The sequence below is a fragment of the Halichoerus grypus genome, chromosome 1, assembly GCF_964656455.1.
Source record: "Halichoerus grypus chromosome 1, mHalGry1.hap1.1, whole genome shotgun sequence".
Lineage (NCBI taxonomy): Eukaryota > Metazoa > Chordata > Mammalia > Carnivora > Phocidae > Halichoerus > Halichoerus grypus.
Window position 1 is genome coordinate 28,531,643 of NC_135712.1, and position 25,373 is coordinate 28,557,015.

General features: G+C 35.4%; 1 protein-coding gene across 6 annotated transcripts in view; it reads left to right on the forward strand.

The window, feature by feature from the left end:
• NRIP1 (nuclear receptor interacting protein 1) overlaps nucleotides 1-24,131 on the forward strand; it is a 97,505-nt gene extending 73,374 nt beyond the window's left edge. For all 6 annotated transcript variants that reach the window (XM_078057755.1, XM_036092663.2, XM_078057798.1 and 3 more), the window contains one exon: nucleotides 16,820-24,131. In XM_078057755.1, coding sequence (XP_077913881.1) covers nucleotides 17,171-20,641 — 3,471 coding nt within the window. In that variant the 5' untranslated portion in view covers nucleotides 16,820-17,170 and the 3' untranslated portion in view covers nucleotides 20,642-24,131. The remainder of the gene's footprint in view (nucleotides 1-16,819) is intronic.
• Nucleotides 24,132-25,373: the final 1,242 nt, after the last annotated feature.

The window sequence follows — 25,373 nt, forward strand, 5'->3', positions numbered from 1 at the left end:
AGTTTAGTCAGGTTCCCAATGTTCCCACATTCCCCTGTGTTTAGTGGACTGGGAACAGATTCTTTAAGAAAAAGGTCTAGGGAAGAAAGAAATGATAGCTATCTTTTGTACCTAAAATTACTCTTTGTTTTATGGAAACATGTCTTATAAAATACTACAAAATTAAAGAATTAATTAGCTAGGTTATTAAATTATTTTATAGATCCAAAGTATTTTTTTTTAGCTTTCCAGGATTTATAGAGAATATGTTAAAGCATTCAACAGATAATTTTGAGTGCCTCTAATCTAGCAGGCACAAGAATACAAACAAAAGACAATCTCAGTTCTCAAGGAGCTTTATGTGCGGTGACTGGCAAATGAAGAAAAAAAATTTATTTATTTTTTTTTTTGCAAAAGTCTGGTGCTATGGCCATGACTAATAGAATAGTTAACATTAATCAAGTGCTTAAAAAATACCAGATGTTATACTAAGTGTTTTACATACATATTTCATTTAAGACAACAGCTTTATGAACGTTGGGAACCTGACAGCATCTTTATGAGGTAGATACTGTCATTCCTATTTTACAGCTAAAGAACCTGAGCCCCAGGATGGATAGGTGACTGACCAGAGTCACCTGCTGATGAATGACAGAGTCAGGAATGCACAGACTGTTCTCTGAACCACTGTGCTTTGTGGCTTTTCTAATAAAAACAGGAGACTTAGGACAGCAGAGACAAGATTTTGGAGTAGAAAAAGGAACCCAAAGTTTTCAGTGATATAAATGTATTTGCCTTACCAAATGTTTCCAAATTCACTTTTGCTTTACTCTTTGGCAGTTTTACATACTAATAGGAAAGGCTAGAACCTAGAAGACCTGACTTAGGTTTGGATGAGCTACTTAGTGGCCTGTTTAACCACTCACTCAATTACTCTTAGATTTAGTACCTTTGTTCGTTAAAATGTGAATGAGGATAATATATTATTAACCAACTCCGTAAGGAGAAATGAAGGAAATATATCTTGGTATTTCATTTGAGGAGGAGATACGGCTTAAAGCACTTGGGGAAAAGCAGGGCCTTTTTAATTTACAGTAAACAATGCAGGAGTCCACAGTCTGTGGCAGAAAGCTCCCAGGAGCTTTTTAGACACTGCTTTGGCCAGCCAGGAATTTGTAAAGAATTGCATCTTTGGGGCAGCTGGGTGGCTCAGTTGAGTGTCTGCCTTCGGCTCAGGTCATGATCTCAGGGTCCTGGATTCTAGCCCCGCATCCATCAGGCTCCCAGCTCCGCAGGGAGTCTGCTTTTCCCTCCCCCCTGCTCATGCTCTCTCTCTCTCTCCCTCTCCCTCTCTCAAATAAATAAATAAAATCTTAAAAAAAAAAAATTGCATCTTTGTAGCACCCACCACAGACTAGAGCCCCAGAACATTTGTCTTCTTCTGTTTGTCCTTTGTTAGATTCCTGTCAGCAATGGAATTTAACTATCTTATCTAGAACTTAACAAGGTGATAGACTTAGTCAGTGGAATATGGCAGCTCTTTTCTCGTGTTTGAGGGATAATTGAAGGATTAGCCTTGTTTTCTGAGGCCTCTAAAGGACCAGCCATCAGACTAAAAGGAGACAGATGATAGCCCAGTGCAGGAAAGAATTTTTATGCTATTGCACTTGTGCCAATGTGGAACGAATTCTCTGAATAATGGATCACCTTTACTGAGTGCCTGCTTTGTGCCCGGGCACTGTGCTGAGCACTCTATGAACACTGGCACATTTGTCCCTCACAGAGGCTCTGTGACAGGTTTTTGTACATTTATAAATAAAACTTTCAAGAGTAGTTAACTTACTCAAGGTCAAACAGTTTACTAATTGGTAAGAACAGTTTGGTAAGTGGAAGAGCTAGAAATTGAACCCAGAGCTGTGTGATTCCAAAAGATACCACCTTGGAAGACAGTCCATGGTCACTGGAGGTCTTTGGAAAAAAAACTAGACAACCAGAGTTAGCAAATAGGTTAGAAAGGGGTTTAAGCATTCTATGGGATGATTGGTTAGGCAGATGACCTTTCACTTCTCTTTTAACCTTTAAATTCTAATCCTGTTGTGTATGTAGAATCAATTTGCAAGACAGACTGTTAGGAAAATGATAGCTGGTGGTAGAGTCATTATAGGAAAATAGGTTTCTGAAAATTAACTCCACTGCCAATTTATACAAGTTCTATAAATTTGTTTTCCCACTATTATGCAGACTATGATGTTGGTCATTTTAGCTCTAAAAAGAAGTCATTAGTCCAAGTGAATAAAGTGCCGGGGGTGGGGGGAAACACATTTTATAATGAATGACTAGGAAATTTGATTAGAAAGTTCAATTATCTTTAAGACAAATGACTGAATAGCTTTTGGAATACAGTAAGATACGTTTCGTTTTAAATATATATTAAAGAGTGGTTTACTGTTCATTTTAGGAAACGTGGGTTTTCAGAATCTTACCCTTCTACATCAAAGTTAGATACCTTTTGGACCCACGTGACTTCTTAGCCTCCTCGGACCTGAGAAACGTTATTTAGCTTTAACACCATGCCAGGAAGCAAGAAGAGACCTGAAGTTTACCCCTTCGGCATGGGTCAGAGGAGTGAATGTCCTGATTTTATATCACTACCAACAGCACCAGGCAGATAGGGTGAAAAATAGAAAAGGCACAGCAGCAACACGTTGATTCTCCCTGCATCAGTATTCAAGACCTGCTTGGATAATGTTTGTTTTTATTGAACTGGTTTTTAGTTTTTCAGGTTTAGGTCTTCAAAAAGTAATTTGATTACTTTTACATACTCTAATTGAATCACTTTGGTAGGATATTGTTTTTATTGAGCCAGACACAGTGAAAGCTCACACTTAAAGCTCTAAAGGTTCAAATGAAAAAGATTATCCTAAGAATAGCTTTGACCAATTTGATTTAATCTTTATCACATAATTTAAAGGGTTCAAGTTCTTTACTATATGATGATTATCTACTTCAGTGATTGATTTTTAAAATGGGGATAGAGAAACAGTTTCTCAATTGTGGTTGATACAGTATAAGGTTAATTCATAAAGCCTTTCTTTCCCCATTTTATCATAACTGTTTTTTAGGATTTGATTTGTCTGGTTTTGGGGAATAAATCAATGTATTAACTTCATTTCTTAACACATCATCATATGAAAATTTAACAAAGTAATATTTTAATGTTAAATAGGTTTTATTCAATTTTCTATAGAGTGTGTAGTTTGAGAGGGGAAAAGTGATAAAAAGCTTTATGATACCAGTATTCTGAAACGTTTTCCCATTCTAGATAAAGTCCGTGGGTATATTAGATCTTATAAACCTTAACTGGGGAGACACTAATTAAAGGAAATTCAATGACTATGATCAGTTTTTTTAATAGAAACAGATGTTGAAAATAAAGATCTTCTTATGAAAACTAAAATCTTCTATATATATATATATATTTCTAAAATGTTTAAATGTTGTATTTTTCTAACAGAATACTAGTCACACTGTCTTCCAAACACAGAACTTCCTGCATAGGACAAAATACTTTGTTACTCTTTAATTTTGTGATTTTTTTTTGGTAACGTTCAGAGTGAAGGAAAAAAAAGGATATCTTGAATTCAAAACCAAACATTATAAATAGCATCATATCATCTTAAATCTTTTTTTTTTTTTTAGGATTTTATTTATTTATTTGTCAGAGAGAGAGAGTGCGAGCACAAGTGGGGTGGGGGGGGGGCGGCAGGCAGAGGGAGAAGCAAGCTACCTGCTGAGCAGGGAGCCTGATGCGGAACTCAATCCCAGGACCCTGGGATCATGACCCGAGCCAAAGGCAGACTTTTAACCCACTGAGCCACCCAGGCGCCCATATCATCTTAAATCTTAAAGTACCTTAGAATTATGACAGTCTACCCCTCATTTTACAGTCTCAGGCTCTGAGAGTTTGACCTGTTGCATGTTCTGCTGGGACCCCTACCTCTGCCAGGTGCTGGGATGTAAGGATGACAAAGATGTAATCCTTGCCTATAAGTTGTTTACCCTCTAGCTGAGGACCAGACATAAACAAACCAAAATACAATTTTGCAATGAGATGATTGAAAGGTCTACTGAGTGCTGTGGAGTCCCAGCCATGAAAAAGTATCCTCAGCCTGTGGGGTTCAGGGAAGGCTGTCTAAGCAAGGGGTAAGTCCTCCGCTGAAGCTTACAGAATAAAAGAGATGTCTTATTCCTTTAGCTTGATTGTAGGCAAGCAGGGCTTATTTTATGTTTTAAAAATGCATTACCTGATGCATTTTTATGTCTGATCTATTTTATGAAATGAGGATGATTGTAGGGACTGTGTGGGTGAATGGGGGAAAGGGCACTGAGCAGAAGGTTCTTTACGTTCTATACATTATTTCTCCCACTGTTCTGTCTTATGTGTAATGACAAGAATTTAAATATAAAACCAATTATTTTTATAAATGCTATAATTGAAAGCACGAAAAGGACCAAAACAACAAAGCAAAATATAAATAGTAGGAAATATTGATGTAAGGATTTCAGTCAGAAGCCCTGACTTCTTTTACTGCTGTCCTTCTCGTTTCTTCTCCAGCTCAAGAGGAGCCTCTTCGAAAGCCTCCTTCCTACCCCGCCCCCCACCTAGGTCTGTATTCATGTCTGAGTGTCAGGTGCCCCAGCAAGGGCCACAAGCAGGCTGTCCCTGAACGGACTGAACAGACCCAAGACCTGGATAGCAGCAGAGCTGGGCCTCATATTGGTAGTGACTGCCAAAGTCACTGAGATGGTGACTGCAGACATTTGCTTACATGCCCAGATGAGCAAAAGACAGGTCAGGGGAAAGTTCGGGTGGCAGTTTCTTCAATAAAAATGAAACCATTTAAATAAATAGCCTTTTGACGGATGGTAGGCCAGTAGCTTCATCTTCCTAGTTGAAGAACATATTTTAATGTTACCCTTCAATATTTAAAGGCAGAAATTCTCCAGGTACATTGTGCATACTCTCGTTTTTTGTTTATTAATCCCCTGGGGTGGGACCCTGTCAGGTTATTGACGTCTTCTTTTTACAGATGCCGTCATTATGTCTGTCTGCCCAGGGATTGTGTCAGTAGTGGTGTTTCTCTTCCTCAGGCTGACTAAAACCTTCAATCTGGAAAGCTTTGTATTCTGGGCCAGTACGGGCAAGAATGATATTGTGATGTTTATTTACCATTTCTGGAAAATCAAGTCAGAGTTCATGGACCTTTCATGGCAAAGCAGCACTTTCATCCAGGCAGCACATTAAGAAGAATGTTAATTGAATAACTGGTTATTTAATTGATAAATGATTCCTCCAAATAGACTTTAATCATGTATTTTATAAGGAACTCTGTTTGTTTTAAAAGAAAATAAATGTCAGTAGATTTTTGTGATCAAATTTTGATGTACAAATTAGTATCCATTACTGGTAATTTTACTATACCCACATTATTTTTCTGCCTAGTACAGGAAGTTCCACTTTTTGTGGTATTTAATTTGATACATATTTTTTTTCTTTTTACTTTGTTACTGAGAAACTCGTCTTTTTTTTTTTTTTTTTTAAGATTTTATTTATTTATTTGACAGAGAGATAGAGAGCACAAGTAGGCAGAGAGGCAGGCAGAGGGACAGGGAGAAGCATGCTCCCTGCTGAGCAGGGAGCCTGACGTGGGGCTCGATCCCAGGACCCTGGGATCATTAACCTGAGCAGAAGGCAGCCACTTAACCAACTGAGCCACCCAGGCGCCCCTGAGAGAAACCCCAGTCTTTCTAGGATAGTACAATTCTGGTATTTTCATTTAAACCTATTTAAATATCAAAAATAATTTTGCAAAATGAAAATCTGATAATTGAGAACATTTACATGTACATATATCATAAGTTGCAAATTATATAAAGCTATAGCAGGTGATACTTGATTTAACAAGGAAAACTTTGATATTATAAATTTACCCCAACAGCATTATGTATCCTTAAAAATGATGATTTCTTGATCAGAACACTTTTAGAAAGAACACTCATCACATAACCCTTGGTTCATAAATGTAATGTAAGGTAAATTCAATACTTTGTTTGAACAGCTAAAACAAAAGGCATGGTTTTGTTAGATAATTGCACTGTTCAATAATATATTCCATTAAGAATCACTTTTATTGCTGTTGTCAGTAACAAAACTTTCTTATAAGTATAATTTGGAAGTTATGGAAGACTGTGGATACATTCTAAAATTTTCCTGGTTGAACCAATTTTTAGCAGTTAAATCTGTGTATTTGGGAAGAAGTGGCCCAAGATATTAAGGAATATACAATTAATTTCCATTTCAGCTGGTACAAAGACATGGAGGGTTGGGGGACCTGCAAGTTAAATTGATTTCAAATTGTCACATAGCAAAGATCAGTAATAACAAACAAATTAATATGCAAGCATCCATATGCACATACACACATTAAAAACTTACAGTTCTGAAATACAATGCTTTATAACAAAAAGTTCATGAAGATCTTGTCTTCAAAGATGGGGAACATTTTTAAAACAGAGTGTACCCTGTGAGTAAATGCAGAGTATCTGGTAAGTGTACTTAAACCCCCAGGAGCTTTGATCAAATACCAGCTGTTGTATCAGTTCTGTTTGGTAATCTTTCTTACAGGTCTGTGACCTTGACCTTGTGCTTGTATCTGTATGTCAAATCTATTCTCGGGTTGGGGAGACCGTAGTTGAGTTTAATAGGATTTATGCTCCAATCTCAAAGGATGAAGCATATACATACACATGTACATATATATACATATACATGTACACACATATACATGTATATATTATTTATATACATATACATACACACACTGTAAGCCCTCAATTCCAGGAGAAGAAAGCAGCATTTTTCATTATACTTTATATTTTGGTAGGGATTGGAAAATACTATGCTTTTGAAAACTGATAGAAAGCAAGCACCGGTACTTTGAAGAGCTATTGAAAAAGGTTAAGAGAACCTATACCTTCTGTTTATTTTATATTTAAACCCTTTTTTCCCACATTTATGTGCTACCAAAATAATCTGTTAATGAATATTTTGTGTTTCTTCAGAGAAACTGTAGTTTCTTCAAGAACAGTAGGAGGCAGTGAACGGACATTAATATTAATGCTAAATAAACGTCGTATGTATTATCATATAATGATTCTCTTCTAGGTTTTTAAAAGCTGTAGTTAGAATTCATTTTAGCTAACAATATTCTAGTATTCTGTGTTTTCAAGCTAATGCAACACAGCATCCAGGAAAGCATTACATTTTTGGAATAGAAATTGTTGGGCAATTGAGCTCTTTCTCTAGCTTCTTTCATTCTGTGAGCCTTTTTTAACTTAAAAATCTCCAACTTTTTCATCTTAATTTTTATTTAAAATTAATTTTTTTGTAAACTGTAGAGGCAGAGTAAAATGGATAGTGGATTTTATTGAATCTGAGTCATATACATAAGCCTTCTCAGTATATATCAGCCTTCAGAACAAAGAAGCTCTTTTTTATTTTGCTATATCAGTTATAGGGGATATTTGTTTCTGTTGCCAGGACAAATAATTGTCCTCTCTCTCATATGCATTTATCTATGTTATCAAGGATCCTAAATCTTTACTGTTGCACTTTATTTAGTAGGTAGTCATTGTGAGTTAAGCCAAAGCTCCAGTTTGAATATTAGCTCATATTTAGCTTTTAAATAAACATGTTTGAAATTCCGTGACACCCTCCCCCTTAAAGAAAGCAGTGAAGATAAATAATTTGGGGGGTATTGGATGGGCAGGGTATATGGCTGTTTCAAAACCACTTCCTTCCCTCAGAATTCGCTAAAAAGACTGTAACGCATATTGGTCAGGACTGTTTCCACAACTTTATGATAGCATTGTCATCTTTCTGATTAAAATGCTTATTATCATTTTATCAACTACAATTTGATAAATTACTTGGAATCACAGAAATAAAATTATAGAGTTGAAGAGGTCTTCAGATACATGTCCTTCTATTGAAGACATTAGTAAGTCAAATACTAGTGTGTCCTAGTGAGTCGCTTTTAATAGGGTATGTGAGTGACACTGTTTAGTCCTATGGAAGCAGCTGACAGCAAGTTAAAGCTGAGGGACCTGAAGTTAGGAGCAAATTTGGCCTTGGGCAGAAAGTCCCTTGGGCTGCAATGGAGAGCATCTGGGCAACCGTTTTACTCACTACCGTGTCAGGGGCTTCTGTTACCAATCTTAGAAGACTATTTACATCTCAAGTGAGAACCCCTGGGAGAGGGCAAAAAGCTCTTATGTTCTAGTTTAATGTTGAGGCCCCCAGTTGAGCAAAATATTTTTAGATAAGTTTATTTTCCTGGCACCCATCAAATTGTACAACCACACATCCATCTTTTGATAACAATAATACTGCAAAGAAAAGTACTATCTTGGAATTCAAATTATATTAAAGGATAACGAATATTCCTTTTTTTCAATAAGAAATATATTCTAAGAAATGAAATTTCAGGCTTCCTCTTTTACCATGCCCTTGTTATTCCCCTTGAAATGGCAGCAATTGAATGTTTCTTTTATTTTTTTTTCCTAATTTTTTTTCAAAAACTGACTTTTTCCCATTTCTGTCACTGATTTATTATGCTTCTGTTGTAGCAGTGATCAGTCTGTTAGATTTAGTTTTAATAAAACAATAGTTACAATAATTAAGAGAGTAACAAATGATATTTACAGTTTTTTAGACAAAATAGCTCAGTTTTTCAAATGTTTACAAATACTTAGAATTCTTTTGTTTTTCCAGTTTGAGAAATAATTGACATACATTACTATAAGTTTAAAGTGTACAGCATAGTGGCTTGATTTATGTATATTGTGAAATGATTACCACAATAGATTTCGCTCACTCCCATCTTCTCATATAAATACAATTTAAAAAAAAAAAAAAGGAAAAAAAATTCTTCTCATGATGAAAACTCTTAGGATTTACTCTCTTAACTTTCCTAGGTAGCATACAGCAGTGTTAGCTGTAGTCATCATGCTGCATGTTACATCCCTAGGACTTATTTATTGTATAGCTGGAAGTTTGTACCTTTAAACCACCTTCCTCCAGTTTATTCTTCTTTCCTAGCATTTTTTTTTTTTTTTTTTTTTTTTGGTTATTCGGTGTCTTTTATGGTTCCATATAAATTTAAAATTTATATACTTCTATAAAAAAAAAAGCCATTGGAATCTTGATAGGGATTGCATTGAATCTATAGATGGCTTTTGGTAGAATTGACATTTTAACAGTATTAATTGTTCCAGTCCATGAACACAGGATACCTTTTCATTTATTTGTCTTCTTTTCTTTCTATCAGTGTAGTTTTCAGAGTAGAGATGATTCACTTCCTTAAATTTATTTCTAAGTATTTTGTTTTTGATGCTATTGTAAACAGGATCAATTTCTTTTTTAGAAAATTTGTTGCTAGTGCGTAGAAATGCTACTGATTTTTGTATGTTGATTTTGTATCTTGCAGCCTTACTGAATTTATTGATTACATCTAACAGTTTTTTGGTTGGTTGAGTCTTTAGGATTTTCTATATATAAAATCATTTCGTCTGCATATAGGGACAATTTTTGCTTCTTCCTTTCTAATTCTGATACCTTTTATTTCTTTTTCTTGCCTGATTGCTCTAGTTATGACTTCTAGTACCATGTTTAATAGGAGTGGCAAGTTTGGACACCATTGTCTTGTTCCTGATCTAAGAGCAAAAACTTTGAACTTTTCACCATTGAATGTAATGTTAGCTGTGGGCTTGTCATATACGGCCTTTATTATGTTGCCAAATTTGTTAAGAGTTTTTGCCAAATTTGTTAAGAGTTTTTGTCACAAATAAATGCTGAATTTTGTCAAATGCTTTTCTGTATCTAGTGAGATATGATCATCATTCTTTCATTCCCTTAATGTGATGGATTACATTGATTGATTTGCTGGTGTTGAATTGTATCTGTGCATCTCAGGGATTAGTCCCATTTGATCATGGTAAATGTTTCTTTTAATATGCTGCTAAATTTGGTTTACCACTATTTTTTTTTTTTTTTTTTAAAGATTTTATTTATTTATTTGACAGAGAGAGACACAGCGAGAGAGGGAACACAAGCAGAGGGAGTGGGAGAGGGAGAAGCAGGCTTCCCGCTGAGCAGGGAGCCCGATGCGGGGCTCGATCCCAGGACGCTGGGATCATGACCTGAGCCGAAGGCAGGCGCTTAACGACTGAGCCACCCAGGCGCCCCTACCACTATTTTATTGAGAATTTTTGTCTCTGTATTCATCAAGGATATTGACTGGTAGTTTTTTGGGTTTTGTTTTGTTTTGTTTTCTAGTAGTGTCCCTTTTCTGGTTTTGGTATCCAGATAATGCTGGCCTCATAAAATGGGTTTGGGAGTGTTCCCTCCTCTTTGATTTTTTTGGAAGGGTTTGAAAAGGATTGGTGTTAATTCTTCTTCAAAGTTCAGTGAAATTCACCAGTGAAGCCATCTGGCCCTGGGGTTTTCTTCATTGAGAGATTTTTGAGTACTAATTCAAACTCCTTACTAGTAATTGTCTATTCAGATTTTCTGGTTTTTTCCTGATTCAGTCTTTGAAAGTTGTATGTTTCTAGAAAATTTTCCATTTCTTACAGGTTGTCTAGTTTGTGGAGTATAGTTGTTCATAATAATTTCTTATGATCCTTTTCATTTATATGGTATTAGTAATGGTAATGTCTCCTTTTTTTATTTATAATTTTTGTTGACTTGGGTAAAAAATAATTTTTAATTTATAATAGGGGGTTCACTATAGTCTTCACTTCTTAAGGAAGCCCTAGGACCCTTAATCTGAAATGTTACTTTTTCTTTCCTGTTCTGTGAAATTTAGTGTTGAGTTTCAAGTATTGCAACTTTTCATTGGCCCTTGTTTGGAAAGCTTAATCTCATACATTTGGATAAAATGGTGTTACGCCCTCTTGATAAATTTTTCTTGGATTTTTGTTTCCTTTTCAACTTTAAAACTTCCTTTCAGAGTCTCACCTTAGAGAACACCGAGAGTTTTCTAAATTATTTACCTCGATTTGTATTGCTTTAATAAAAGTTTCAGTAATTAGGACTTCAGAATCTTCCTAGTACTTAGATATTTTTCTTTTAATCCTTAATGAAACATCTTAATATTTTTCTTAGCCTTTTGTGTAAAAAGCATCCCTAAAATAATCTACAGTGGAAATTAGGTAATAGTGTCCAATAGGAGTTATTCTTGAATGTCACAATTAAGTAGACTTTCAGTTACTTTTGCATTTTGAGGAAGCAGAGCCCAAAATTAAAATGCTCATGAGAGTGGTATCGGAGAAATACCTTTAAATTCAATACTCAAGCAGGTATTACTTGATAATGGAGAAGAAAGTAGAAGGGATTTCATGGAAACAATTGGAAGTCATGAGGTATTTACTAGACATAATTTAAATACCATACAAAGTGACTTCATAGATGTTTAATCACTGAAATGTGTTTCTAATGGAGAATTTGATCTTAAGTAAGATACTGAATCCTTTCCTTAAAAACAGCTGGAGGAAGACCTTTCTCATTGTTTATTTATTGTCAACCAAAAGTAGTCCCACATACAAGAATTCTATTAGATTCATCCTTCATTTATCCAAGTACAATTTTATTTTGCCATTTCAAAGATTGTTTAAAAATTCAGTAGATTTTCCCTTTGCTTAATAAGCCATTTCCAAATAGAAAGTGCAAAACACATTGCAATGAAAATAGTTTACTTCAAAGAATCAGTATAACACCAGTGAAGCCATCTGTTAACGTGCAAATTATTTACAACTATCTTATTGACTAAAGTTCTAAAAAAAAAAAAACTTAGACTTCAACATAATTTCATATTTTTCAGGTACTTAAAAAAAAAGAAAATGTAGCTTTAAAAAAAATACACTCTGAATTCACGCATTTTACTAAATATTTAACTAAACTAGCCTATGTGTTGAAACTTAGATCCTTCCCCAAATCTATGCATATGGTCAAGATTCCATGGAATCCTTCAATGGTTTAGTTTGATTTTATTGTTTTTTTAGATCTAACAATAATTTTTTTACTGTATGCTAGCTAGAGCAGTAAAATGTCAATTTTATAAAATTTAAAAGATTTTCATGCTTATAAACAATTTTAAATCAATAAAAAGAAGATTCAGTTTATAATTTTAACATTATAACAGTTGTACACGAATTTTATTAAATTGTCATGAAATGCATTAACCCTTGATATACTGTCAAGCAGGGTTCATTGGACCTGGTGTTAGTTTTTGAAACCTTTTTCTTTTTTTTTTTAAATATTTCTAACTAGTTGGAAGGATTATGTTACATGACTTTTATTCGTTTTAAAAGTTTTAATCAATGTGTTTTTAATAGGAAAAGAACAGTTATCTTGCTATTACTATATGTGCCCAATGGAACCTTTTGTAAATCAAAAATACATTATGGAACGTTAGTGATCTTAATTTTCCCATATCGTTAAGTATTTTGCCATTTTCTGATCTTGATAATTAATTCATTATTTATTTCCAACTGTGCCAAATACTGAAAAGAATAAGCAAAGAGAAAATAATGGAAGTGCCTAGAAGGGTGATGCAGTAGTGAAATAAGTCATCATTATATAATCTTCAATTTCCTTATTGCATAGCCCATTAATTCTATATCATCTTTCATGAAGGTTTAAAAAGTCTGGAGACACTGTCTTTGTAGTCTTCCTAGTCTGTTTTAAGTTTTTAGTAAACGCAATAGAGAATTCAGTATTTCTCATTTTCCATCTGTAACATCAAAGAAAAGAAAGTTGGCATAGGAAGATGCTTCAATTAGATGAATCAGAGGATGACTGCAAGAGAATGATGGTAGTACTCTAGACATGAATGATGATGGTGACATTGACTTTATAAAGCAACATCTCTGACTGTTGTCTTCAGATGACAACATCCTAAACGAATTTTTTCAAACTCAGGAATCAATGAGTGAACAATATAGTTCAACATTATAGTTCTTTTATTTTTTTCCAGGTTTATTGAGGTATAAATGACAAGTAACATTGTGAGAGTTTAAGGTCTACAGTGTGATGATTTGATAATGCACATATATAGGAAAATGATTACTATAATAAAGTTAGTTAATACACTCATCACCTCACATTGTTCCCATAACAATATAGTTCTAAAGACAAAAAGGAAATACAGTATTTCTTTCATCTAGTCAGTTGCTCAATAAGAAGGGCTTCATCACTCACTATTTTGTGACAAGAAGCTCAGCTGTCCTGTTTTGCTCAAAGGAAATATGACAGTATTCTTTCTTTTATGATGTTGGCACATCCAAATTTATTTGAAATGGTTCATAAGGGCAAATATTGAAGGCTGGTGTGTAATAAAAGAGATTGGAAGAAAACAGAGACACGGATATGAAATAATCCATTGGGTTGATCATTATAATTGGTGTTAGTAAATCTAAAAATAAAAAATATATATTTTGCAATTATGGAACAAGGAAGATTTCCCTCCTCTCTTCAGCATAATTATGAGCTGTCAGAGTTTTCCAAAGTAACACATTTTGAATTATACAAGTACAAAAAGAAGACCCAGACGTGATGATAAAGCTTACCTCTTAGACATGTACCAATCTGGAATTGGTACTTAAAGGATGTTTCCAGGTTCTTGCATGACAGTTGATGAGCTGTCAGTTGCCCATTATCTTTCAAAACCAGGAAGATAAGGAATTAAGAATGGGCTTGGTGTAAATTATGTAAATTCTTGCTTAAAATTCTGATGTTGTTTTATGTTATCCCTTCATTCTTACTTTGTTAATTATTCATAAATTGACTTAAATATTAAAATGTTCGTTGGACCCAGATGGTAATGGTGATGCCTGTTTTTCTTGGTATACTGAGGGTTAAAACAAATCCATTAAAATTACAGAGCTGATTTTGATTTAGAATGATAAATCTAAAATCAAGATTAAGTCACCTCTTGATATATTATTAAAGGTTACACTAAACTTTTTGTTAAAATCAGTTTTTCTAAAAATTTTATGGAACCACCTTATAAAAATGACAACTGAGTTGAAACAAATATTGTTCAATCAGGTTTTATTTTTTTTTCCTTCATATATATGTATTTTTAGGGTTCGTTAAATCTTTCTTGGGTTTGCCTGTCATATCTACCAACCTAACGTTTAAAGATAGGATATTAATATAACCTATTTTAGTTTCTGAACTAAAATTTTTCTTATAAAATCTCATGAGAGTGGGGCACCTGGGTGTCTCAGTCGTTAGGCGTCTGCCTTCGGCTCGGGTCATGGTCCCAGGGTCCTGGGATCGAGCCCCACATTGGGCTCCCTGCTTCGGCGGGAAGCCTGCTTCTCTCTCTCCCACTCCCCCTGCTTGTGTTCCCTGTCTCGCTGTGTCTCTCTCTGTCAAATAAATAAATAAATAAATCTTTAAAAAAAAAAAATCTCAGAGTTACAAAACTTATTTCATTTGTTCATTTGTAATTTTTTTTCTACCTTTTTTTTCCTGCCCCCCTCCTTACTTTTACTCTCTTTGTTTTCTTTTACCCCCCATAAACCAAATGTTGTGGATAATTCTGTTCCCTTTGCAAAATCACTTAGCAAGTGTATGCCATATAAGTAAAGTCTCTTCCTTACTGCGTTTATGAGGAGCCCGTTGAGTATCTTTAAATAGACACAGGCTCTAATAAAATCATTGTCGAAGTTTTGAACATGCAAGTAGATCCACTGATAAGGCATTAAATCACAGTATTTTGTAAAATATTCCAGTTTTAAAATATACTGCTTGCCAATCTCTCAAGAAGCCTAATTCTTAATAGTATGTTGACATTTAGATATTTTTTTGCCAAATATACTCAAGTAGTGTTAAGCATCTGGCAACATTCTTAAGTAATATGTATATAAAATGAAAAAGGAAGCAAACTGTATGTCGGTGATTCAAAAATAATGTGGTTGTCTTTTTGCTAAAAGAAAATGAGTCAGGCTAATAATACTAACTCTAAATAATTTTAACTTTAAGAAGTCTATTTTGGTGATGGTAATATTTTACATTGTACCCTAATATCTGTAGTCTCAGTGAGCTGTACTGTATCCAATCACCTTGTCTCCTTTTGTTTTTTTTCTAAATTTCTCAATTAAGTTCTGTTCTTTATTCTAGAAATGTGAAAAGGCAAGGTTTGGGAAAGGTAGGAAGGGATTGTTAATGATTTCTCCTGCTTCAGTTATTTAAAGGAAAGAGAAGGAAGTTATCTGAAGAAATTTGGCTCACTCAGTTCCCTGAAGAGCTTTTACTAGTAGGATCTGAGTGACTTCAAGCCTTAAGTAGTCTCAGAATTCCTACTTTTTTCAGCATTTCATTTTTTGCTAGCACGATGGTAGGTATTGCCACTGAGTGCCTCCTGAAGCAGCATCTCAGGAAATACAGCCTTTGATTTACAGATTCATCTTATTTAAAAAAAACAGGTTTCCTATTAAAAGAAGGTCTCTCCTCCCTGATTCATAATGGTGCTGTTTATACAATTTTTTTCAAAAAAATTAATGAAAAATAACCACATGGACTTAGAATTTTCTGGAAGCAATTATTCATCTTCCTGTCAGGTCAATTCTAAATTTGTTTCCTGCCCACTTTTCTACAGGGTGATGTGATTGCCTGTTGTATACACATAGTTATATTTGTACATATTATGGTAACCACATTTTCTAAACCAAAAATTGGTACAAGTACCTTAACACATTTTTCTAAATTAATGATTTTTCTTTTAAAATCATAAAATTTTTTCAAGTCACATATAATAGTTTAATTTATTTATACTTTATACTGATAGCGAAGTCACACAAAAAGAAATAGCATGGGTGGGGAAAAGAGTATTTTCTATGAGGAACATCCTAGAAACTTAGAGTTACAGGTTTACCCATAACCTGTCTTCTTCATCTGTTAGGAATGGACCTCACATTAAAATTTCTACATAGAGCAAATGAGTGAAGATTTAAAAATGGATACATTAAACCTCTGATAGACTTGATCAGCATCTAGAGAATCACTGTCTTCTGTTTTTAATAGGTCATGGTAGAAATGAAGTTTTATACTTCAGTGTTTATGAATATGACTAAGACTGTCACACTTTGCATAGACCTACAAGATATTTGTCAGTCTTCCATTTCTTTGAAAACAGAAATCCTACAAATTACTTATGGAATGTGTGATGTTTCAAGGATGCTATCAGAAGTGAATCTGCTCTGTAGTACTCAACCCTACACACAGCTCATCAGATGAGTCCATGTCATATGCATCTCTTTTTTTTTTCCTGCACATCTGTTTTTGTTCCTTCATAAGCTTCCATTAATATAAGAAAGCTAATTCTAGCTCCCTTATAGAGCTACATCATTATAAAAGAGACTTAGCATTCATATTACTCTGCGTAAAGTGCTCATGAAAATTCAGAAACTTGGTGTGCTTTGGAAGACAGTTACATAACGCCAAAGTATTTTCTCTAATTGATTTGCAATATGGATTAATTTATAGGATTTCCAGTAGCAATTTCCAGTTTAATAGGAATGGCAAAATATGTTACTAAAGAAGTATCTATAATGCATATATGTATGTGTATGTACATTATGTTTTACATATGTGTATATATATATATACACACACACCTACATAGAAATACTAGATTCTTTTGCTTATCGGTATCATAGCATAATGCTAGTTCTGTCCCTTCTTAACTTTTTTATTTATTTTTTTTTTTAGAACACTGCTATTTGCATTTAATTGGAAACAAAAGATGAAGAAGGAGAAGCAGTATATTCGCTAAGGAGTCTATCTGCTTGCTGCTGCAGACCTATGTATTAAGGAATTCTTTTGCTTCTTCTTGCGTAGGAGTTGATCAGCTCTGTGGTCATACTACTTTGGAATTTGCCTGTCTTTCATCTTGTCATTGCCAGAGAAATCCTGGTTGGAATGTAACAGGACATCTCCATCTGATTACTATGGAAGGTGATAAACTGACACTCACTTATTAAAGTTACATCTCACTCACCCACAGAAAACCATTCTTTAACGTGAATAGAAACCAAGCCCTTGTGAACACTTCTATTGAACATGACTCATGGAGAAGAGCTTGGCTCTGATGTGCACCAGGATTCTATTGTTTTAACTTACCTAGAAGGATTACTAATGCATCAGGCAGCAGAGGGATCAGGTACTGCCGTTGACAAAAAGTCTGCTGGGCATAATGAAGAAGATCAGAACTTTAACATTTCTGGAAATGCATTTCCCACCTGTCAAAGTAATGGTCCAGTTCTCAATACACATTCATATCAGGGATCTGGCATGCTGCATCTCAAAAAAGCCCGACTCTTGCAGTCTTCTGAGGACTGGAATGCCGCGAAGCGGAAGAGGCTGTCTGATTCCATCGTAAATTTAAACGTGAAGAAGGAAGCTTTGCTAGCTGGCATGGTTGACAATGTGCCTAAAGGCAAACAAGACAGCACATTACTGGCCTCTTTGCTTCAGTCATTCAGCTCTAGGCTGCAGACCGTTGCTCTGTCTCAACAAATTAGGCAGAGCCTCAAGGAGCAAGGATACGCACTCAGTCATGATTCTTTAAAAGTGGAGAAAGATTTAAGGTGCTACGGTGTTGCATCGAGTCACTTAAAAACTCTGTTGAAGAAAAGCAAAGCTAAAGATCAAAAGCCTGATACCAATCTTCCTGACGTAACTAAAAACCTCATCAGAGACAGGTTCGTAGAGTCACCACATCATGTTGGACAAAGTGGAACAAAGGTCATGAGTGAACCCTTGTCGTGCGCTGCCAGGTTACAGGCCGTTGCAAGCATGGTGGAAAAAAGGGCTAGTCCGGCCACTTCACCCAAACCTAGTGTCGCTTGTAGCCAGTTAGCATTACTCCTTTCAAGTGAAGCCCATTTGCAGCAGTATTCTCGAGAACATGCTTTAAAAACACAAAATGCAAATCAAGCGGCAAGTGAAAGACTTGCTGCCATGGCCAGATTACAAGAAAATGGCCAAAAGGATGTTGGCAGTTTCCAGCTCTCGAAAGGAATGTCAAGCCATCTCAATGGTCAAGCAAGAACACCATCAAGCAAACTAATGGCAAGCAAAAATACCACCTTTCAGAGTCCAATGGGTGTCGTTCCTTCTTCCCCCAAAAATGCAAGTTGTAAGAACTCACTGGAAAGAAACAGTATCAAACAAGCTGCTAATAATAGTTTGCTTTTACATCTTCTTAAAAGCCAGACCATACCAAAGCCAATGAATGGACATAATCATAGTGAGAGAGGAAGCATTTTTGAGGATAGTAGTACACCTACAACTATCGATGAGTACTCAGATAACAATCCTAGTTTTACAGATGATAGCAGTGGCGATGAAAGTTCTTATTCCAACTGTGTTCCCATAGACTTGTCTTGCAAACATCGAATCGAGAAACCAGAACCTGACCAGCCTGTTTCTCTCGATAATTTAACTCAGTCCTTGCTAAACACCTGGGATCCCAAAGTCCCCACCACTGTAGACATCAAAGAAGATCAAGATACCTCAAGGAATTCTAAGCTAAATTCACACCAGAAAGTAACACTTCTTCAATTGCTACTTGGCCATAAGAATGAAGAAAACGTAGAAAGAAACAGTCCTCAGGAAGTACACAGCGATGTGACCAAGTTCAGTACCCAGAATTACACGAGGACTTCTGTAATAGAAAGCCCCAGTACAAACAGGACTACCCCAGTGAGCACTCCTCCATTCCTTGGATCCACAAAAGCAGAGTCCCCCATCAATCTTTCCCAACACTCTGTGGTCATCAGATGGAAGTCCCCACCATATGCCTGTGGCTCTCAGGCTGAAAAGCCCGCAAATACTGCATCTAACCACTTGATGGACCTTACAAAGAGCAAGGAATCGCAAGGAGAGAAACCAGTCCAGAACGAAGGCGCCCAAAACTCTGCGACTTTCAGTGCCAGTAAACTGTTACAGAATTTAGCTCAGTGTGGAATGCAGTCGTCCCCCTCAGGAGAAGAGCAGAGACCTAGCAAACAGCTGCTAAGTGTCAACACAGATAGACCTGTAGGCATGGTTGATAGATTAAATAGTCCTCTGCTCACAAATAAAGCAAACTCAGTGGAGGAAAACAAGGCATTTAGCAGTCAAGCAACGGGTCCCGAATCAGGACTTTCTGGTTCTGAAATAGAAAATCTGCTTGAAAGGCGCACTGTCCTCCAGCTGCTCCTGGGAAACCCCAACAAAGGGAAGAGTGAAAAGAAAGAGAAGATTTCTTTAAGAGATGAAAGTACTCAGGAACATACAGATAGAGCTTTAAGTGAACAAATACTGATGGTAAAAATAAAATCTGAGCCTTGCGATGACTTACATATTCACAGTTCGAATGTGCACTTGAGCCATGATGCCAAGGGTGCCCCGTTCTTAGGTCTGGCGCCTCCCGTGCAGAGAAGCGCAGCTGCCTTACCAGTGTCCGAGGACTTTAAATCGGAGCCCGTTTCACCTCAGGATTTTTCTTTCTCAAAGAACGGTCTGTTGAGTCGACTGCTCAGACAAAATCAAGAGACTTACCTGGCGGATGATCTGGACAACAGTCACAGAAACAGTGAACTGACAGTTCTAGAATCAAAGAACCTTTGCATGGTCCCTAAGAAAAGGAAGCTTTATACTGAGCCTTTAGAAAGCCCTTTTAAAAAGATGAAAAATAACATAGTTGATGCTGCAAACAGTCACAGTGCTCCGGAAGGACTGTATGGGTCCTTGCTTAACCAGCAAGAGCTGAAATTTAGCAAAAATGATCTTGAATTTAAACACCCTGCCAGTCATGGTTCAGCCAGCGAAAGTGAACATAGGAGTTGGGCCAGAGAGAGCAAAAGCTTCAATGTTCTGAAGCAGCTGCTTCTCTCAGAAAACTGTGTAAGAGATTTGTCCCAGCACAGGAGTAACTCCGTCGTCGAGAGTAAAAAGAAAGGACACAAAAATAATGTGACCAATAGCAAACCTGAATTCAGCATTTCTTCTTTAAATGGACTGATGTACAGTTCCGCTCAGCCCAGCGGTTGCATGGAGAACAGGACATTTCCATACCCAGGAGTGGTAAAAGATCCCATGAGTCCTCCTTTTTCTGAGCACTTGGGCTGTGCAGGGTCTAGACCAGAATCTGGGCTTTTGAATGGGTGTTCCGTGACCAGTGAGAAAGGACCCATTAAGTGGGTTATCACAGATGCGGATAAGAATGAGTATGAAAAAGACTGTCCAAGGCTGACCAAAACTAACCCAATACTGTATTACATGCTTCAGAAAGGAGGCAATGCTGTTACCAGTCGAGAAACACAGGACAAGGACATTTGGAGGGAGCCCTCATCTGCTGAAAGTGTCTCACAGGTTACAATCAAAGAAGAGTTACTTCCTGCTGCAGAAACTAAAGCTTCTTTCTTTAATCTAAGAAGCCCTTATAATAGCCATATGGGAAGTAACGTCTCTCGCCCACACAGCGCAAATGGAGAAGTTTATGGACTTCTGGGAAACGTGCTAACAATAAAAAAGGAATCAGAATAAAATGTACCTGCCATACAGCTTTGGATCTTTTTAAAACTACTTAGTATGAACTTGAGATCTGTATAAATAAAAGCATGATTTGAGCAAAGCATGATAAAATTGAAACTTTTTTCATTTTGAAAAGTCTTGGTTACTGGTGATGTTTAAATATGCATACTACTTTTTGCTTTACGTTAGATGTCATGAGGAAACTACCGAACTAGCAATTGGTTGTTTAACACTCTGTATGCATCAGACAACAACTGTGAGTAGCCTATGAATGAAATTCTTTTATAATCAGATAATAGGCATAAATGAAAATGTAAACCTCCATCCATAGTGGATTAACGCATTTTGCTGCCTTTATTAGGGTACTTTATTTTGCTTTTCAGAAGTCAGCCTACATAACACATTTGTTTTTAAATCCAAATTGTTAAATAACTCTTTAAATGTTAATTATTGGATTAAAAAAAAAACCTAATTCACTTCTCATTATCTGATTCAAAAATAAATTAGAAAAAAAATATGCTTACATTTTTCACTTTTGCTAAAAAACATATTTATTTTTAACTCTTGGAAGGGGTTTTGTGGTTCCCAACGTGTCTCCCCCACCCCAGTCCTTTTCAATATATATTTCTTTAAACCTTGTACTACTTAGTAAAAATTGATTACAATTGATGGAAGTTTGATAGATCCTTAAAAAAAGGCAGATTTCCATTTTTGTATTTTAGCTACTTTACTAAATTAATATTCCTCCTTTTACAGAATTAGGAAAGTTAACCATTTACCTTCAGGTGGTTTCCTGAACAGTTGAATATTTAAGAAGTTGTTTTTAACAGAAGCAAAATGGCTTTTCTTTGGACAATTTTCACCATCTCTTGTAAAAGTTACTTCTCACCATTTCTGTGGTACCTGTGAGTCTTATGACCAGGGTTTCTTAAAAGCTGGACTCAGACCACCTGCATTAGAATCATCTGGAGCCCTTGTTTTAGAATGCAGATTCCTAGGCAGCATCTCAGATCTACAGATCAAGAATCTCTGCTAAGTGGACCTGAGAATCTTCCATCTGCATCTAAACACACTCCCTAGATGTTTCTTCTGCACGCTCAAGTTTGAGAACCATTGCTTATGACTTTTCTCAGAACACAGGATTGTAAAAAAAAACTATTTGATGCCTATATTTTCCCAAGTACAGTTATACATCAACTCAAAATTTGCAATATTATAGTTCATATATAACCGTTATGTCTTTGGAAAATCGGGTTCAGAATACTTTTTATGACAAAAAAAAAAATTGGGTGGAGGGGACAACTTTCATATCTGGCTCAACATCTCAGGAAAATCTGTGATTATTTATGTGTTCTAATGAGTAACATCTACTTAATTAGCCTTAGGGATGGAATAACAGGGCCACTTACCAAACTCAGGTGATTCCAGGATGGTTTGGAAATTTCTCCTGAATACATCCTTAGTTTCCATTAAAATCATTGTCCTAAGAACATTGCTGACAAAGATGAAAACATTTATTTCAAACCCAAGAAAGGCACTAAACTCAGATTGACTAAACAGAAAAATACAAAGGGCACATATACATGACAGAGTTGTACACGGTCACTCCATTGGACCTATTATTTTAAAATTGTAATTAGAAGTAAACATTGATGTTATCTTGGAAGAACTTATTATTGAGCCACATGAGGTTTTGATCTTGAAACAAGTCCATATGTTTAAGTTCAGCTTTCACAGTCCACAGTTCATTGACCAGATAATATTTTTCTTTTTAAAAGTGAGCCAGGTTTGCAACTGACCTATCAAAAAATTGTTATATAATCAACTATTAATTAGAAGGAAATCTGTTTGAAGTTGTTCTACTTGAAGTCGTTTCTAAGATTTTTATATTAAAAATGGGCGTTATTTCCTAATACGATCTAAAACCCTAAATGATTATTTTTCTCTCGAAATGATTTGTAAATAGTTACTGGATATATTATAAAACAATAGTCAGGAGTGAATATTATGCTATATCATGGAGAGATGAAGGTGTACGCTTATTCTGAAGTGAAAATCCCACTGGCCAGTGAATATATTCTACTTCATCCCATATTGATTCTGTGACAATCTTCTTGTCTACACTATATAAATAAGCTTTTAAGCAAGTCATTTTTTTTCCTGCCATTATGAAAGGTCTGGAGCCTTAGAGATATGCTAAAAAAATTGTTGGTATTCCCCTTTGGTCAGGGGAAAATGGGCTTTCACAAGGGAGTGAAATTTAGGTCAGGGAAAAGAACATCAAGGGCCGGCATCGCTATATTTTTGTTTGTTTCTTCAGTTGGTTGGTTGTTTTTGTTGTTGTCATCGTTCACAGTTAAAGGAATGAGGATATATAATACGTAGATAAACATGACCAGAAGAATGACGTTCTGATTTACTAGAGAATGTCCCCAATTTGAGTTTAGGGTGATTTTAAAGAAAAACCAGTGAGAAAGGGCATACATCCATGAATTCACTTTGTTTATGCATATGTAGATATGAGGATGCACATATACACATTTTCAAGGACTATTTTAGATATCTAGACAATTTCTTCCTAATGAAGTCATTTGTGAAAGGGTACTGCAGCTCTCATTGACATCAGTAAGGTAGCATTACCTGTTTATTCTCTGGTACATGTTACAGAAGAGTAAACTGGTGAGAGTATATATTTTATATATATATATATATATATATATATAATATGTATATATATATATATTGACTTGTTACATGAAGATGTTAAAATCAGTTTTTAAAGGTGATGTAAATAGTGATTTCCTTAATGAAAAATACATATTTTGTATTGTTCTAATGCAACAGAAAAGCCTTTTAATCTCTTTGGTTTCTGTATATTCCATGTATAAGTGTAAATATAATCAGACAGGTTTAAAAATTGTGCATGTATGTATACAGTTGCAAGTCTGGACAAATGTATAGAATAAACCTTTTATTTAAGTTGTGATTACCTGCTGCATGAAAAGTGCATGGGGGACCCTGTGCATCTGTGCATTTGGCAAAATGTCTTAACAAGTCAGATCAGATGTTTATCCCAACATGACAGTATTCCATTTCTGGATATGACTTCTGTGGTTTAAGCTTTGTGAAAGAATGTGCTTTGAATCCAAGGGTCTTAAAACTTTTTAAAATCAAGTCAACCACTTTTCAACATAACGAGTTCACACAACTACTTTCATGAATTTTTTAATCCCATTGGAAATGTACTATTATACCAGGCGTATCCCAGGATACTGGAATACGGCACATTACCATTCATGATATGAATTCTGGGGTTTACACAACCAATTTTGATGCGATCTGCTTAGTAATATAATTTGTCATTTTTATTAGAGATTTCATTTCTTCATGTGATGTCATGAAACTGTACATACTGCAGTGTGAATTTTTTTGTTTTGTTTTTTAATCTTTTAGTGTTTACTTCCTGCAGTGAATTTGAATAAATGAGAAAAAATGCATTGTCTTTGGTTTCAAATGACTGTTATTTTGGGGGCTTTCTCTGGTTTTTAGGTTTTCCATAAATATAAAACTCTCTGGTCATGAAAATAGCAAGTCTTCAAGGATGCTTTACCCTTCTCAGAAAAAAAAAGAAAAAAAAGAACAGCGAAGAAGAAGAAGGTGGCCCATGAGTTAATGTATCTAGAGGCAGGGCAATTGAAGCATAGCTCAAAGAGACAGTCAGCCTACCTCTCCTCGATTCTGTTATTTGGTGTGTAACTGAATGATCACTGTAGATTTTCAAAGTGGGAAAGAATTTGTACAGTGTTCAGAAATAAAGATTTGATAAACATTTGTTTTAAGATAAGATTTTATTAGGTTTTTTATCCAATTTTCAGTGAGTGTTATGTTCATTTTAAATTTAAAAAAGGTCAGGGTGCCTGGGTGATTCAGTCTGTTAAGTGTCCGATTCTTGATTTTGGCTCAGGTCCTAATCCTCAGGGTCATGGGATCAAGCCCCCTGTGGGGCTCTGTGCTCAGCCGGGACTCTGCTTCAGATTCTCTTCCTCACCCTTTGCCCCTCCCCCTGCCCACTTGATATCTCTCTCTCTCTCTCTCTCTCTCTCAAAATACATAAATATTTAAATAAATAATAAATAAAGGTCTTCAGTCATCTTCCAAAACTAAATGTATATAATGTGTGCACACACATCCGTATGTAAATATATACTGTATGTATATAGGTAATGAGTAGATGACAATGATAAGCAAAATATATAGTAAGTAATGGAGACCAGTTTATTAAGGAAAAAACCAATTCTTGTGAACTGATGGCCTGGGAACTTTTATTTTGCATAAATCTTATTAATGATAATTTAGGAGGAAGCCATTTTCCCAAAATGAGTGTCTGTTTTCTGGCACTAAAATAGGTCTGCTACAATAATGAAAATGTTGCAGCTACTCTCCTAACAAGTTTATAAGCATTGTCTAAAAAATAACCGAGTAGCAGAAACACATTCAGCTATTCTACATCATTAAAATATTGAAGTTACACTTTGCTATAATGTATAGACACCATCATTAGAATCAGAAGCATGGCCATGTTTTGTTTATTGATTTATATTGTGAAAATGCATAATAAGTGTACTGAGTAATTGCCTAGTAAGAGTTTGGGGTTTTTTGTTTTTTTTTTTTTTTTAGTTTATTTACTTAATCTCTACATCCAGCGTGGGGCTTGAACTCCACAACCCCAAGATCAAGAGTCTGC